The 15,604-nt window shown below is 38.5% G+C and overlaps 1 protein-coding gene across 1 annotated transcript; it reads right to left on the reverse strand.

The window, feature by feature from the left end:
- Positions 1–937: 937 nt before the first annotated feature.
- Positions 938–8,251, reverse strand: SPIC (Spi-C transcription factor). Its single transcript, XM_071424265.1, has 4 exons — positions 8,146–8,251; positions 6,402–6,514; positions 5,367–5,475; positions 938–1,365 (listed from the first exon to the last, which is right to left on the reverse strand). The coding sequence occupies exons 1-4, from the start codon at positions 8,249–8,251 to the stop codon at positions 938–940; spliced, it is 756 nt and encodes a 251-aa protein (XP_071280366.1).
- Positions 8,252–15,604: the final 7,353 nt, after the last annotated feature.

Consider the following 15,604-nt stretch of genomic DNA (forward strand, 5'->3'; position numbering starts at 1 on the left):
TAACATAAGCATCCACTATTCTCTTTTTGCCTAAATTTAGTTCTTCTTCCCCAGGAAGAGAGTGTAAAATTACTGAGCCTTTCAGCTGCATTCCCATTTAGAAAAAGAGCTAGAGAAGTGAAATTTTATTTATAAAGTTATAACACCTAAAATAAATGGCAAAGCTATATTTTTTAGGTCAGTACAGAATTGCTGGATAAAAATGAAACTCCTCATATTAGTGGGGGAAGAACTGTACAAAACTTAATAAAAAATTAATCAAAAGCACAAATCCTTTATTAACTTTCTCATGGTCCCAATGAATCCATTGCCAACAGTAAAATGTGCACCTGGCAATCCTAATACCCCATGTCAGGATCTGTGCTAAGATATGTCAATTTAAATGATTAAGGATTAACAACTTGGCCAACAGGTGCACCCTCATGTGGACTCTATCAGTCAGCCAGGCATTCACCCAGAAAATGTCCTTTTATAAAGAACTTTGGTGAAAAAAGCAGACAGCAGCTTCATGCAGTTGGCAAATCTCTTCCCTTTCTAGCTTAGGGATGCAGCAACCATGGTACAACATCACCTAAATTCTGATGGTAGATATGCATAAAACTTACAGTGAGTGTTGTCACAATGGGATCTTCAATGTCCACTAACAGACAAAAGCCTTGATCCTATTCTTGAATATATCAGCTTGAAACTACAGTAATTCCTTTGACTAGCATCATGGAGAATAGAATGAGTTCTATAGCTGCTAGATTTCTTCAAGAGGCAATGACTGTATATCACTAACTTCAAAAGGAAAAAAAACCTAGGCCAATATAATTTTTTAACCTTTCCTCTTCATGTGTTTGTATGAAATCTTAAAGGAAAAGCTATGTAGAGGGAAGAGTTTCTGTGCTGGAAAGTATTGCAGGATAACAAAGGCATGTTCATGTGACAGGCAAGTCTAGCTGTTAGCATGCTGCAATGCATAACCATTGTTGTACATGTAATTATTGTAACTGGTCCAGTCATCTGCACACTGATATTCTTGATTAGGCTGAAGGTAGGGATGATAAATTGTTTCTTTTCCCAAGAAATAAGCTGGAGCAAGTCTCTTTAAAACAACAGCACTGAACTGGTACGTCAGCTTCCTACGGATCTTAATGATTTCACCTGTTCTTCCATAATTCCTCAGTGCTCTGGCCATTTTCTGGTAAGTCATGATCTTGCGGTTTCCCTTTCTTTCTCCCCACAGTTCTGCAAGCTTCTCCTTGTTTTTGGAGACAAACTGGAAGACACCATTTGGCTTATCCACCCATTGGATGCAGTTTGCCATTGCTGGATCATAGAGAGACTCATGGAGGTATTCAAATAGTCGAAGCTTTTTTCTACCTGTAAGAAATAAATCACAAAAGGTCAGAACAGAACTCGTGTGTCACTGTCATGTTTTCTGGAAAATCCCTTTGCCAGGATTTCTTCTCCTGGGAAGATGAGAAGCCTCAGCTTCTTCTGTGTTTGCTGCTCTGGAATGTAGTCTGGAGATGGTTTATCCAAACTTGTGAATTTTTTTTCACTTAATGACCAATCATCATCAGCTGTGTTGGACTCTGAGGAGTCAGTCACGAGTTTTTCATTATCATTCTTGTTAAGCCTTCTGTCTGTATCCTTCTCTTTCTTTAGTATAGTTTTAGTATAGCATTCTTTAATATAATATGAAATAATAAAATAATAAATCAGCCTTCTGAGAACATGAAGTCTGATTCTTCATCTCTCACCTCATCCTGGGGACCCTCACAAGCTCAACACTTGTGCTTGTTTTAAAAGATGAGCAGTTGACTTTTTCCTGGAAAGGGTCTTACAGGCAAAAGCAGAGATAAACCTAATAGGTTGTCCTAAATTAAAAGATCAGTATAAACTGTTCAGTGGAAAACCAGCAACAGCAAATGGGATCACAGAGATGTGAGCAACACAGAATGGTGGGAAGGGACCCAGAAGGATCATCAAGTCCAACTCTTAAGTGAATGGCTCATACAGGGATCAAATCCACAACTTTGACATTATCAGCACCACACTCTGGTTCTGAACAGATCTGTGGTGACAGAAGGGGATTTGGTCATTAGAGCTTCAAGAGCAGGTTATGTGGGGATCCTGACAAATATCTGGTGACTTCACTGTGTGGTAGGTGTCAGAAGCATCAGCCTGCAGGCACATTCTGTGCAGATGCACACTCAAAGAACTCACAGTAGGAAATTACATCCTCAGAGAGGGCAGGAAAGAGGTTCTAGAGAGCCAATCTGAACGTTTGAATAAATGGTTTCCCTGTTTATTCAAAACTCAGAGATTTTGAGATGGCTTGGTTTTGTTGGGCTTGTTTCAGGAATGTTTCAGTGATGCAAGGTAGTCTGTGATATAAGAAAGGGTAGGTGGGTGAGCAGGAAAAGCAGGTTAGTTTTAAACCAGAAACCTCATGTAATCAAGGAGGAGATAGATCTTCTGGTACCCTGTGATATTGTAAAAATCTGCAGAAGTGTCAGTTTGAATTCCCATGCATTGAAAGCAAGCTTGGTACTGAAATATTTGCCATTTAATTAAGTGCTTCTCTCCACAGGCTCAGATCTCAAACTTCAGTTTCCTAGTGAAGCTTATTTAGTTTCACATAGATCTTGTGGATTCTACTCTATGAAGTATTTCTAGTTCCCTTCCCAAAGCCAAGGGTGATCAAGAAGCTGCTGTAAGGAGGAAGAATTTAAGATTATCAGACAAAGAGGAACATTTTGCAGAAGGGAGAATCTATGCAGAAGAACATCTTCCACTTTAACCAAAGTGGAAATAAGCAGCTGCACCTAAAGTTCATAAAGTCTTGTCTTGTGTGGCTATTTTAAACTAGGAACAGGGGAAAAGTGACAGTTGCTAAGGAACACTGAGGTCAAGCCAAGACATCTGTCAGGGATGACAGTAACTCTGTATCTGGTGATAAGGAAAGAGGAGAGAAGTAACAGTCAGATTGGGAAGAAGAAGAGCCTGAAATGAGAGGTACTTTCCAAAAAATTAATAAAGTTTCATTATCTAAGTAGAAATTGGCTTGAGGCCAGAAGGACATAGTCTACTAGAATATGTCTGTACACACAGAGATTACTAAGAAGCTTAAAAGGAAACCCATGAAGGACACTGCCTTGTCACAGTGGGCACTTCTTAGGAGGTGCCCCTCTTAGGTCCCCTCCAACCTGAATTATCCTACAAACTGATGGTAGAACAAACAAGACCAGGGGAAAATCCATGGACTGTGGACTAAATTTCTGCTGGAACAGAATAGTGTAGCCATGTCTGCAGCAGCACTTGATTTAGTGCTGTGTGGCCTCTCAGTTCAGTGGTCATTTCTGCCCAAGTTTTTATTCCTAGACACATCACCTTTAGCTGATGTCTCTGTTGGAGAGGGATAATTTGCTCTTATGTGTTTGTGCAGCTGTGTTTCCAGAGCCCAGCTGTTATCCCCAAAGTGCTACACACCAGTTTGAGATGGGCTCAGTTAACAGACCTCTGTACTGTCTCTCATTGCATAAGGCACTGATGTTCATTTTCAGGCCCTAAACATCAGTCTAAGCCAGCAGGTGAGTGCCTGCAGGCTTCTTATGTGGTATTGGAGATAAGCAGGTTCCTCCAGAAGGTGTTTCAGAGCATCTGCATTACATTTCAGTGCTGAATGGTCCTGAAGCCATCTAATAGTCTCAGGGAAAATGTATCCAATTCAATCCTGAAGGGCCTCTCTTGACTCCCTCCACTCCACTGAGCCTCTCTCTCCACTCCACCACTGAGCATGAGCTCAGATCATGGAATGGTTTTGTTCTGAACTGAACTGGACTCTTTCCAGAGGAAACCTGTCTCAAAAGATGCTTTCCAAAAGCATATCTACATCAGTGTACCCTTCAGAACTTGTGATCAGCCTAAAGAATGCCCTAAATAAAATTCTGTGAAACACTTTAAACACAGGATTTGGGCCCTCAGTGCTGATGGTTTTATCTACAGATCTATTCCTAAAAAGCCACACTACTTGCTAGTGTACAGAAGATCTCTTATGTCTCAACAAGAAACTAGGAGGACTAAATTCATTCAGTACAGTGAAAATAGTCCCCCAAATCACAGTTTCTGGCAGGAACATCACCATGGACACAAAGAAATATGTAAGAGGACATAAAATGACCCCATAAGAATAGTTAATCACTCTGCAAATATGTGCAGGCTGTCTTCTGAAAAAGAAGATTGATGACAGTGTATGAGAAATAGCAACAGGAAATGAAGGTTAACAGAGCAGTAATAACTGAAGGTCAAATCACATACTGACATGTAAAATTCCCCAATGCAGCCCTGGATAAGACTTGGAAAAGCAACATTTCTGTATTTGAAAGGTTTTCATTTGCAATGGTGAATTTCAGATATCTGAAGAAGAAAACTGAGAAACAGAGGATACTCTTCCCACCATTCCAAAGAGTCTACAGTAGCAATAGCAGTAGTAGTAGTAGCAGTAGTAGTAGTAGCAGTAGTAGTAGTAGTAGTAGTTATTAAACAACAGAGACCACAGTATTCAGCATCAATGGGCAGAGATACCACCAGAAACTGACACCATGTGGTTAAAGCTGAGAAAAGGGGATTTCAAAAAACCAGCTAAATCAGGAAGCTACTTCAAAAGGCCTCATGGTCAAAAGTAGGTACAACAGCTCAGAGTTGAAGCTGTGAAAATCTCATCCAGCAGCCACAGAAAGGATGCTGAGGCCCTCCCGCCAAAAACCCAAATAATGAATGCAATAAAAAATGAAGTACTGCAATGATAATGTCACACAACCAATTCTTTGAAAAATAGATATCAATTCAAGTAAACTCAACCAGAAGGAGAAGGAAAATAGCCATAAAAATGTTATTTTGTCACTGGAAGTGACAAAAGCTGAAAGGTGGTTTGCAAAGTTAACTAAGGCAGGCATAAAATCTAGCATGCAAAAATATTCATGTATGTGAAAAACCTTTAAGAAAATTACTGCTTGTTGGGCCACATGAAATAAAATATATGGTATAAATGGATAAAGATGTTACTGATAGCTAGATTTACTTCTCTGCATCAGACTTGCATATCAGACTAAATGATTTGAAGTGAAACATATCTCTGGTTTTATTTTCCATGTGCTAAGCAATGATGGAATAGTTTAATAATAGATTTATAATTTTTATAATCTTACAGGATTTAGCAGATGGAAATTGAACACTAGTATCCTAGTCACTAGTAAATGTTCTTTTTTTTTTCCTGTTGAAACTTTAAAAAAATAGGTAAAGGAGAAAGCATGATTTGCTAAGAGGTTTTTCAAAGTAACATAAATTACACATCAAGATATGATCTTTTTACAGACCTTTCCCTGCTTTTGGCTGGCCAGCAGCAGCATGCATCACTTGACTTTCTGGAGTATTCTGCAGTGTATGGTAGACAGTCTCATCTGCATAAAAATCCGCTGCACTGTTCTTCAAGAATTAAGACAACAAACAGTTACTAATAGAGTACATTCTCTGAATAAAAAGAAACTTTTGGCAATTAATTGCCTGAAGCCTTCAAAATGCAACTTTTCATCACCTCACTCATGGAAGACTTTTCTCAGCCGTGAAGGCACTCAGTGTAGTGTACCAGTAACAAGCAGCACTAATTCTTGTCCAGGGACAAGAGCTGCCCACCAGAGGAGAAGCTGAGAGGGAAAACAGCACAACTGCATCACCCTGGACCTTCAACCCTGCTGCTGCAACCAGAGCAGGAGCAGCTTTCAGAGCTAGGAAAAGACAAGGGCCACCTGAACAGTAGCCCCTACAGACTCTGTGGTTCCCATGCTGTGTTGTTGTTAATCTGCTGGGTTAAAATGAGCTTTTGTGGAATCTGCTTCCCTGAAATTATCTCCCCTGTGAAATTCATTTTCCATCACTCCTGGAGACCACACTCTCAGTGCTTTTAAGAATGTACATGGACTCTAATGGCTGAAGCTGTGCTCAGATCATGCTGGTCTTTCCAGAACTTTTAGAACAAACTGCTGTTGGAGAAATCAAAGTCATGGCTCTTTTTCACAGTGACAGAAGCCACATCAGCGTTGGAAGCTGTTGTTCTCTGCCTGCTCCCAGGTAATACAAAGAAGCCTTTTGTCCTCTAACTAATTCTCTAGTAGGTTTGCTTGTTAGTTGTCATGTTATGTGATGAACCACAGAAGAGCATCAGCAGCAAAGTGCTGACTCCTGAAAAGACATTATTAATCACATTTTGCAAGTATTTCCCAAGGCAGTTTCATCTGAATCATGCCTGGCCAGACCAAATTTCTGTTAGTGTTAGCATAATGATTTGTATCAGAAATCCCAAATGAGCAATTAGCCTTCCAGTTATGTCTATTATTAGAAGTGAGTTCACTCACAATCACGTTTCTCCAGCTGTACCCTTGCTCCTCCACAGATGGTGCTGCACAGTAACTGGGGCTTGCTTGGAGGTGGTGGTGATGGTTGATCACAGTCAGGCAGTTTTTATAACCTGGGAATTAGGGAGGAGGGAGCAAAAACCAAGTGAGTAAAAAAGAGAGAAGAAGGAAAAAAGAAAACCACAACAGCAAATAGTTTGACGTGGTGTGCTGGGCCTGTCAAAAAACATTTATCCTGTGGCTGCCTTCTAGATAATAAAGTGTCCAGAGCCACATCAGTAGGTTATCCAGCAAAATCTGTACTGCTGCTGCTGATCCCACCCTTGGGCTGTTTCTTCTAGCCCTCAAAAACATGGAAAAATGGAAAGCAATTTTTTAAAGATAAAATGTTAAATATTTCATAGCATCATGAAATTCTTTAGTTACTGGGTAACTGAGGGCCATACAGACCACCAGACATAGGTGGTGGTTATCCAGTATGAATTGGATAAATATAGGCTATAATAATACACCTAGAAAGGAAAAGGAACTGTCAGGCAGTTCTGCAGGCCATTATTGCAATGCAAGTCAGAGTCTCCAGGGGTGAATGAAGTAAAGGAGCATCAGAACATCTGCAGTGCCTGACAGAATGTCATAGAAGGAACCCAAGAACTTGTGATGCTTAAAGAAGCAGAGGAGAACACCAGACCAAAGACATTTGAAAAAATTACCTACTTCAAGTGGTCAGAAGAAGATATTGGAGGGTTGGGGTACACCTATTGCAAGTGGAAATGTGGGTGCAGCTGGGGACAGACTAAACACTGCATTGCAATGGTTTAATAACTCCATCAGCCCTAACAACATATATAAGGAGGAGGATTGCAAGTAATTAGATACAGTGAATCTTCCAGCATGTGTAAATTACTAATGCAGTGGAGCCAAAAAATTGTTAACAGCTGAAGATAGAGCCCTACTGGTCTTATTTACATTTCATTTTATAATAGATAATATGTAACCCAACTTCCTCATATGAAAGGCATTTCACACAAAAGACAGCAGGTAGTTTTTTTCTGGGCATAGAGGGTTTGTAATGTAGCCTCCTATTTTCCTTTCCTTACATTTCTGCTTACAGTGTAAAAACAAAAGCAAAAATTTTAAATTTTATAGTAATTTAGTTACCAAAACCTTGCCAGAACTGGAAGAATTTACAGCTTCCTTGCATTGTAGGTTTTGTAAAGTATATAACTCTTGAAGTCAAGAAAAACAGTTTTCTATTAATCATCCAGACTCAAATGATCATTCCTGCATTAAAATATATAAGGTTATTATTAGTGCACAAAAAATTAAATGAGGAAATTAATTTCACTTGCTGGTCTTTTTTTTTTTTTTTTGCATTGGGATTCATGGCATAGCAGAAGGGCATTTTGAAGTTAAAGCATTAAAACTGGGAAAAGGCTGTTGCACAGCAGTCTTATATCCTCTGATTATAGGAAAAGTGATCTCAATGCACCTGGGCTGCTGCTGGGAGGAGGGTAAATGGGGCCAGTCCAACAGTTTCCCTGTGCTGTGACCTGGAAGATATTCCCCACACTGGGCAGTACTCATGGAGGGGTAAAAACCCTCCAAAAATTTTCCTCCTTTTCATCCTCCCAAAACATCCCATTAATCCACTTTTGGGAAATTAATCCCCTACCTGTATGTTTCAAGAGGTGCTTTCCTGCAAAAAAGGAGCTGGGAAATGAATTAGAAGAAGGGTGTTTGTTACCTGGTGTACACTGCATTTCTCTGTCAGAGTGCTGCTGCAGCACTTCTAGAGCATCTTCAAAAGCCTGGCCCAGCACGTCGTGGTCAGGAAAGCTCTGCAAGAACATTTTGCTGTCAGGACCCAGAAAAAAAAGCAGGCCGGTTCTTGTCAATCATCCCATCCTATTTATTATCCTAAATAAACACAGCGATGCTATAAAATACACATCCTCCTGGAACTGATCTCTGGCAGGCACCAAGGCATCACCACAATCTTTTACTATTATGAGAAAGTTCTCACTCCTTTGAGGTCAGTGAGACAATTCACACAGGCAACATTATTCAACTCTGTCAAATGTTTCAAGGTTCATTTCCTTAATTTGCAAAAGATGTTTACATAAAGGGTGTTACTGCTGGTGGAGAGTTTTATAGTCTGTAATACAGAGATGTTTGTATCACTTACATAACATCGTTCATGAAGGCAGAGTTATCTTTCAATAACATTGACATGACAAAAATAATTACACATAATTTCTGAAGCAGTTATGCAGAGAAAATGCTACACTGTGCCACTACAGGAAACCAAGTGTGGATTTTCAGAAAACTGTTAATTACCATTTTAGAACACCTTGTTATAAAAAGCTAAAGACACCCTCAAATTTGAGTTTGACAGTCTTCTGCAGCATCTTTGAAACACTCAATAATGAAAGAGAATATAGGTGTTGTAGACTTACCATTATTTAGATATCAAGACTTGAATCCTGTTTAAAAGAACCAATATTTTTAATATTGTACACTTCAAAAAAATAATAATTCTCTGAGCATAAATTAAAATAACTAAACGAAACAACTCAGTATTGTTTCCAGGTACAGGGTAAAATATTTTTAATAACACAGATAAAATGGATTTATTATTAGAAGCTGATATTTAATTTAAATTAAATACTTGTGACACTGTATTTTTTTAAAATCTATTTTTTAAAAAATAAGTTTACAGTTTCATTAATGTAATGAAACTTTAAATTATTATCCACACCATCACAAATACATTTTAAAGGCATTATAAAGTGAAAATGTGTTATTGTAGACATCGAGTCTTAGTCAACATAACTTCTAATTTGCCCAAGAAAATCCTGACCTACATTAAATGCATGTGTTTAAGTCCCTTTAGTTCACAGCCAGTTGAAACAAGTTTAGAGTTTTTTTCTAATATAGATTAGCATATGATTGTATATGAGCATACATAAATACTCAGACTAATTGTGAGTTCCAGAGGCAAATCTGATTGTTTAATAAACAGTGCCAATAGACACATTTTCAGCCAGTTTAACACAAACAATATTGCTAAGAAACATATCTTTAGTACCTCCTTCTTAATTTATATTTCTTAAAGAAAACCATAATCAGATTTTTTTGCCTTGTTGATTTTTCCCCCATTATCATTTACATTACTATTTCAAAGCTGTAAACATAATAATCAATATATCAGTATTTTACTCATTAAATACTTGATTATTGTGTGTGATGTTTCAAAATACAAAGGAGAGACAGGATACACAAATATTACTGAGGAAGCATTTTATCCAACATTAACCATGAATGTTCCAATCTGGGAATTTTGCCTCAGGTGAGTATGTTATAGGGTACAGTCAAAATTTGCATAAGTGTTTTTAAATCTTGACAATTATATGGTGGAATCCTAGAACTCACTGAAATCAGTGGGATATTTCTCTCTGAGGATAGTGCAATAAGTATTTGAATCATCTCATCCAAATCTATTCTAAAACCAGAATGGACAATGTCAATCTGCAATGGTGGCCACAGATTCCTGGGGCACAGGGCTACAGAAATTAAAGACAGGAATCTGCTTTGTAAAGATCCTCACGTATTTTCCCCATAATTTTAAGTAATTCACTTTCCTTAAAGTGATTTTTTCTAACTCAGACTCCAAACTGATACCTTGACAGAACATTTACAGCCACCTCAACGCTTTGCAAAGTCTTAAATGCACAAGTATAGGCAAGGTACTGTTGAATGGTCATACCACTTACACCAATTAATTCATACCAAGAAAGAAAAAGGCACACCTTTAGTAAGCTTAAAAAAAAAAAAACCAAAACAACCTGGGCACTTACCTAGAAATTCAGTTCCACACACAAAACAAGAATCTGTCTGGTTTTGGAAATGAAAGAAAGACTGAGTTCCCACAGCAAAGAGCTGGCAAAGGGGCTGCATTAAATAGCTGATTTTAGGGAAGTGTTTTGCCTAGGGATTTTTTTGAGAGTATAGGTACAGTAAACTGCCAGCATGTCCCTTCATTCTGCACAAAAGAGGGTGATTTATACTGAAATAAATAAAATTAAATGTTTTAACTATTGTCCAAAACATGTGGGGTTTAAGCACTGGGAGAGATTCCTTTTGTCTATGGCACCTTCTAACAAATCTGTGACTGGTATCGTGGCAGGATGAATCTAGGGCAGAATTCCACATCCCTCATCTGTCCCACACAGACTGCAGTGGACTTTGAGCTTTTATCTGAACCTTCTTGGTAGCTCAGTGTAAGGAGTGGACCAAACTAGACCTCAAAATAAAAGTTTGAAGGAATTTCAGAGTTCTGCTTCAAGGCTCATGTTTGTAGCCCATGCCCAGCATGCAGTAGAGATTGAGACAAGCTGTAGTTGATGATCTGCCAAACACTTTCTGAGCAGCTCCAAGACATGCTGTTGCATCCTACAGGAACAGAACTCTGTGTTTTTCAGCTCAGAGCTTCTTATTGCTGACAAAATCTAGTCTGTGTCATAGCTCTTTCCAGCCAAGTCTTTTAGAGGCACATTTTGCAGAATTTTCTTGGCATTTGCCACAAAACTGCTGTAAAATAGTAATCACCTCTTATATTATTTATGTAAATTCTGTCAACCAAGAAACTGGAAAATAACTAGACTTATTAATAAAGCTCAGTGAAAGCAGTTTGAAGCCACCAACCATTTCTGCTGGTTTCACATGCAAGCTGCCTTTTCAAAATTTGTACCAAAAAGTTTCAGGATATATTTTTTTAGTGAAATACATTAATATATGTACGTCTTTTTTTGAACTTCAGGTTCTATTTTGCACCACTTCTCTGGTCTGACTTGGGCCTATAGAAGAAAATTAACTGGCAACCAGAGGGGACAAGGAGGGAAAGTGACAAGGAGAGAAAAAAGGGAATGAGGGAAGAGCAAAGTCAGAGGACTCGGAGGCGCTCCATAACTGAGCAGCCACAACACCAAAGAGATTGTGGCCCACAGAATGACCACAGTGGAGTAGAGGAAAGAAGCAGTAAGAAGGAAGTAGTAGTGGAAGAAAAGGGTGAGAAACAAGGAGCAGCAGAGGGAAACCACAATGTCTTGACCCCAAACCCCTGTGCCACTCATTGCCTCACCAAAGGAACTGAGCATAACCTGTGGAAATAACAAGAGAGGAGGAGATGTGTCTGGAGTGCAGCTGAGCCTGGGAAAGGGGAAGGAAAAACATTTAAATGTTTATCTTCTTTGCTTCCCAATACCCAAATCAGCAACAAAATATATTATATCAATAAGTTATGTTAAATTCCCAAAGTGCGCAAGAAGCAGTGAGAGTGTGCTGGCTGCATGCACTAAAAGAGGGTGAAGGTCAAGAGATGAAAGCTCTTTTGGTGGTTTTTACCACCACTAAAATGATCCATCTTCCCAAATCAAATTGCCCTGTCAGAAAGTTCTTGTTTCATGTGAGAGGCTACAGCAGAAGGTAGGCAGGTCAGCAAAAGGTTTGTTTTCAGAGGAAATGGGAGAGTGCCATACACGGCGCAAACGCACAGCATAGGAACAAGAGCAAATGCTGCCTTGTAGGGGAGTTTTCAACTCTGCAGCCCATAAGCTCTGCAGCCCAGCATTGAATCTTTGGCCCAACACAGTCTTAGAGCAAGAGCCCAGCCTATCTCCCAGTAAGTGCTCAGAAGAGGCAGAGGAAGGTGTAGCTGAGGACTGAGTGTCAGCTGTCATTCACCGCTCACTCCTCAACACATCCCAGTGCAGCCAAGACTGGCAGCATGATGACCTAAGACATACTATTAGAGAAAAAAGCCTCCTTTGATTTTTGTATTGGATGGGAGGATGGATTCCAGATAAAAATCTGAGAAAGAGAACTTGCTCTTCACGTCTTAATGTCTCAAACAATTGATGTGCCTGATAAAAAAATTTGAGTATCTGTTAGAAACCACAACATCGAGCTCTTCTCCTTCCTCCATGTTTTAAAAATAAACTGCAAACAACAGAATTATTGTTTAAGCTTCAGAACTTTCTTCTACCTCTGCTTGGCATAAAGGATACCTCACAGTGATAGTATCACAGTAGAAGCATTTTCACATCTCAATAAACCCCAGTTCCAAATAGTGTATTACAGCACTTGTCAGAGAGTTTGAGAAAGCATTAAGATTCTTGCATGAGACATTGTTCAAATGTAGAATAAAAAGAAGTCTTGCCCTTCCTAAAGGAATTTAAAACTTGAAATAGCAAGTATTCTCACCCAGCATTTGTAGATTTCTTCCAATTTTTTGAACATCAGGCAATTTGTAACAGCCCAAATAGACCCCTCAAAATAGAGGGCACTTCATAAAAAAATATCCTGAATGTGACAGCCACAGGGATTTTCTGTGTTTCCATACTTGTTCTGGCCCTTGTCAGATGCCTTTGCCACTACTCTTCTGGTCAAGCAGCTCTGTAATAACCTTTGCTTTGAATCCTCATGGGTGTAGATTCACAATAATTACGCCACCACAGATATTGTCTCCCTCAAAGTGGAAAAGTTGGAAAAGTTGAGGGATCACATGCCTGTGCTCACCTCCTGAGTCTAACCATGCTGACCAGTGAACTTCAAAATCTCATGTTCCATTCAAGGCTCAGAAGAAACTGGAAAGTTTCTTGCAGCAAGGATGAAACCTTTGCTCAATGCAGGAGAGGCCCCTTCTTTTACATGTAGCATGCAATAATAATCAATGCATGACTATCTCACAGTGAATGAGTCTGCAGTCTGAACTCAAATTAGTGGGCTCAGAAAATCCCTGAATTCATATTCCTAGCCCTGGAATATGAAGAAAATTCTCATTTAAAAAACCAACAAAACAACCAAAATCAAACTACCAAACAAAGACAAAAAAGGAAATAAATGTAGCTTTTTACTAGCCTCACTACTATTGTTTACCATGATTTTGGTCAGATAATTTAATAAAGAACACAAACAAAAATACCCCAAGTGAAATGAAAGGGAAACATAAAAACAAACAAAAAACCACTTGTGGCATCATATCATATTAACAAATCAGATTATGAAACTGACTTTCAAAGTCTCCTATTTGTGTTGGAAAAGTTTATATGTTAAAACACACAGTTTTTTTATTATTTCAAATACCAAAAGATGAGGATATATCTTAATTTCAAGTTTCAAGCCCTCACTTGCCTTACAAATAATTCAACAAATGAGAAACTCTCTACAATGCAAAATATAGACTTTTATTGTAATTGGTGGAGTTATAGTATTGTTTCCTTAGCTGGTGGAAATTGGTGTAGAGCCACCAAAGGCAAAGGATCAGTGATGATTTCTGCAAACAGAGGTTGACCATTGTTATTTTCACTACAGTAAGGGGAAACATGCAGTGCCAGCCTTAATGTTGCACATAATTCCCTGAATTCGTGGTTTGTTTTACATTTTTGTCTACCTTATAAAGCATTTCAGTGGGTTACCAAAAGAATGTCATTTTTGCATTTTAATTCTCATAAGAGCTCTTTATAGTTATTTACTGGGCCTTATTTTTTGAAAGAGCTTTGCCCAACCATTACCTCCAAGTACATGTCCTGTGTGAAGCTTTTTACCTTAAAATAGACAAGATATTGAAAATGTTTTACAAATTGAATTTTAAGCCTGAAATGAGAGATTATCTCAATCAGACTCATTTCCTTACCACTAAATATGAAACACTTGCATATCCCATTGGAGGCCAACTCAATATGGATTGTAAATTATGATCCAACCTTAAGATTTATTTATTTATTTATTTGGCTAACATTAGATCTGTAATAGATTTCACTAAGAACCATTGAATAAATGCAGTCATGAAATTAGACATTGGGATAAATTATTGCAGAGGTTAGGTATAAGCATGGAATTACCTCTTCCAGGGCTTAAAAAAAGAAGATCAGCATGGAAGCTGAAGTTGCATGAGTGGGAAGATCAGTTTTTCAATGGAAAAACCACATCTAAAGGGCTTCCAGGGATTAAAAAGAGAAGATCAGCATGGAAGTTGAGGTTGCATGAGTGGCAAGATCAGCTTTTCAATGGAAAAACCACATCTAAAGCCCCCATCTTACAACTAGAGCCAGCACATTGGTCCAAATGCTCATGTCAGCAAGGCTTCTCAGGGAGCTTCTTCTTTGGCTTCATCTAACCAAAGGAAGTGAATTTCTGATGGGAAACTCCGTTGAGATAGAAAACCAGAAACCATAACAGAAGCAAAAGGAACTAATAACAAAAAGTGCATTGGGGAAAAAAACAAGAACCAGCCCTAACTAAAAGAAGACTCTGAAGTGAAATATAAACAAATAATTTTGATTCATTCACAGGTGTAGTGAGTACTGTCAAATAGTGGGATAAATAAAACACAATAATACTTCAGCAGAAAACTATCAGAGCAAGATGGGAATAATATGACAGCATTTCATAAAACTAGCAATGAATAATGGGAAGAGTTCTGCTCTAGATCTTTACAGCCTAAACCATTCTATTACTTGATGATTAGAAGGTGAGCCTGGTAAAGGATAAAAGTGAAACCCTTTCCCTGAAAACGAAAGCAGATATAAAGAAGAACACAGAATTTAAATGACACTTAATAATGAAACTGGGGAAGCCAAATAGAAACTAACAGTTTTCCAAGTAACTGAGCTATTTGTGGAAGAAACATGCTTTCAGATTTGAGAGGCACTTAGATCCCACAGGATTAATTCAACACTCCATTACAATTCCATTCCCCCTAAACCATAAAGCTGAGAGTTGAAAAATGTTAAGTCTAGGTGACAGAGCCTTTTCAGCTACAAAGAATGGAAGGAAGCAATTGTGTCTGTTTCTAGAAAAGCTGGAAAGAGAGACCTATAATAACTGCTGTAGCATCTGCAACCATTTAGAATTAAAGACCTGTAGCAGACATATAGAAGCAAACAGAATAAATGTAACAGAGTTCTAACATTTTTAAGACAAGATGCATCCCAGGTTCAGGCAGACAGAGCATGTAAGCATCTATTGAGGCACTGCATGTTGAACAGAAAAAAAAATCAACTTTCATCATTAAGCAGGCCCTAAATTATATTTAAATCCTCTGGAAATTACCAGGAATGGAGGAATATGCCCATAAGAAAAAGGGGTGGAAGTAAATCAAGAGGCCAGCCTGGAATCCCCAAGTTCATTGAGGATAGAAATAA

This window comes from Agelaius tricolor, unplaced genomic scaffold (assembly GCF_023055355.1).
Source record: "Agelaius tricolor isolate 1412-34295 unplaced genomic scaffold, bAgeTri1.0.p SCAF_3, whole genome shotgun sequence".
NCBI classification, from domain to species: domain Eukaryota; kingdom Metazoa; phylum Chordata; class Aves; order Passeriformes; family Icteridae; genus Agelaius; species Agelaius tricolor.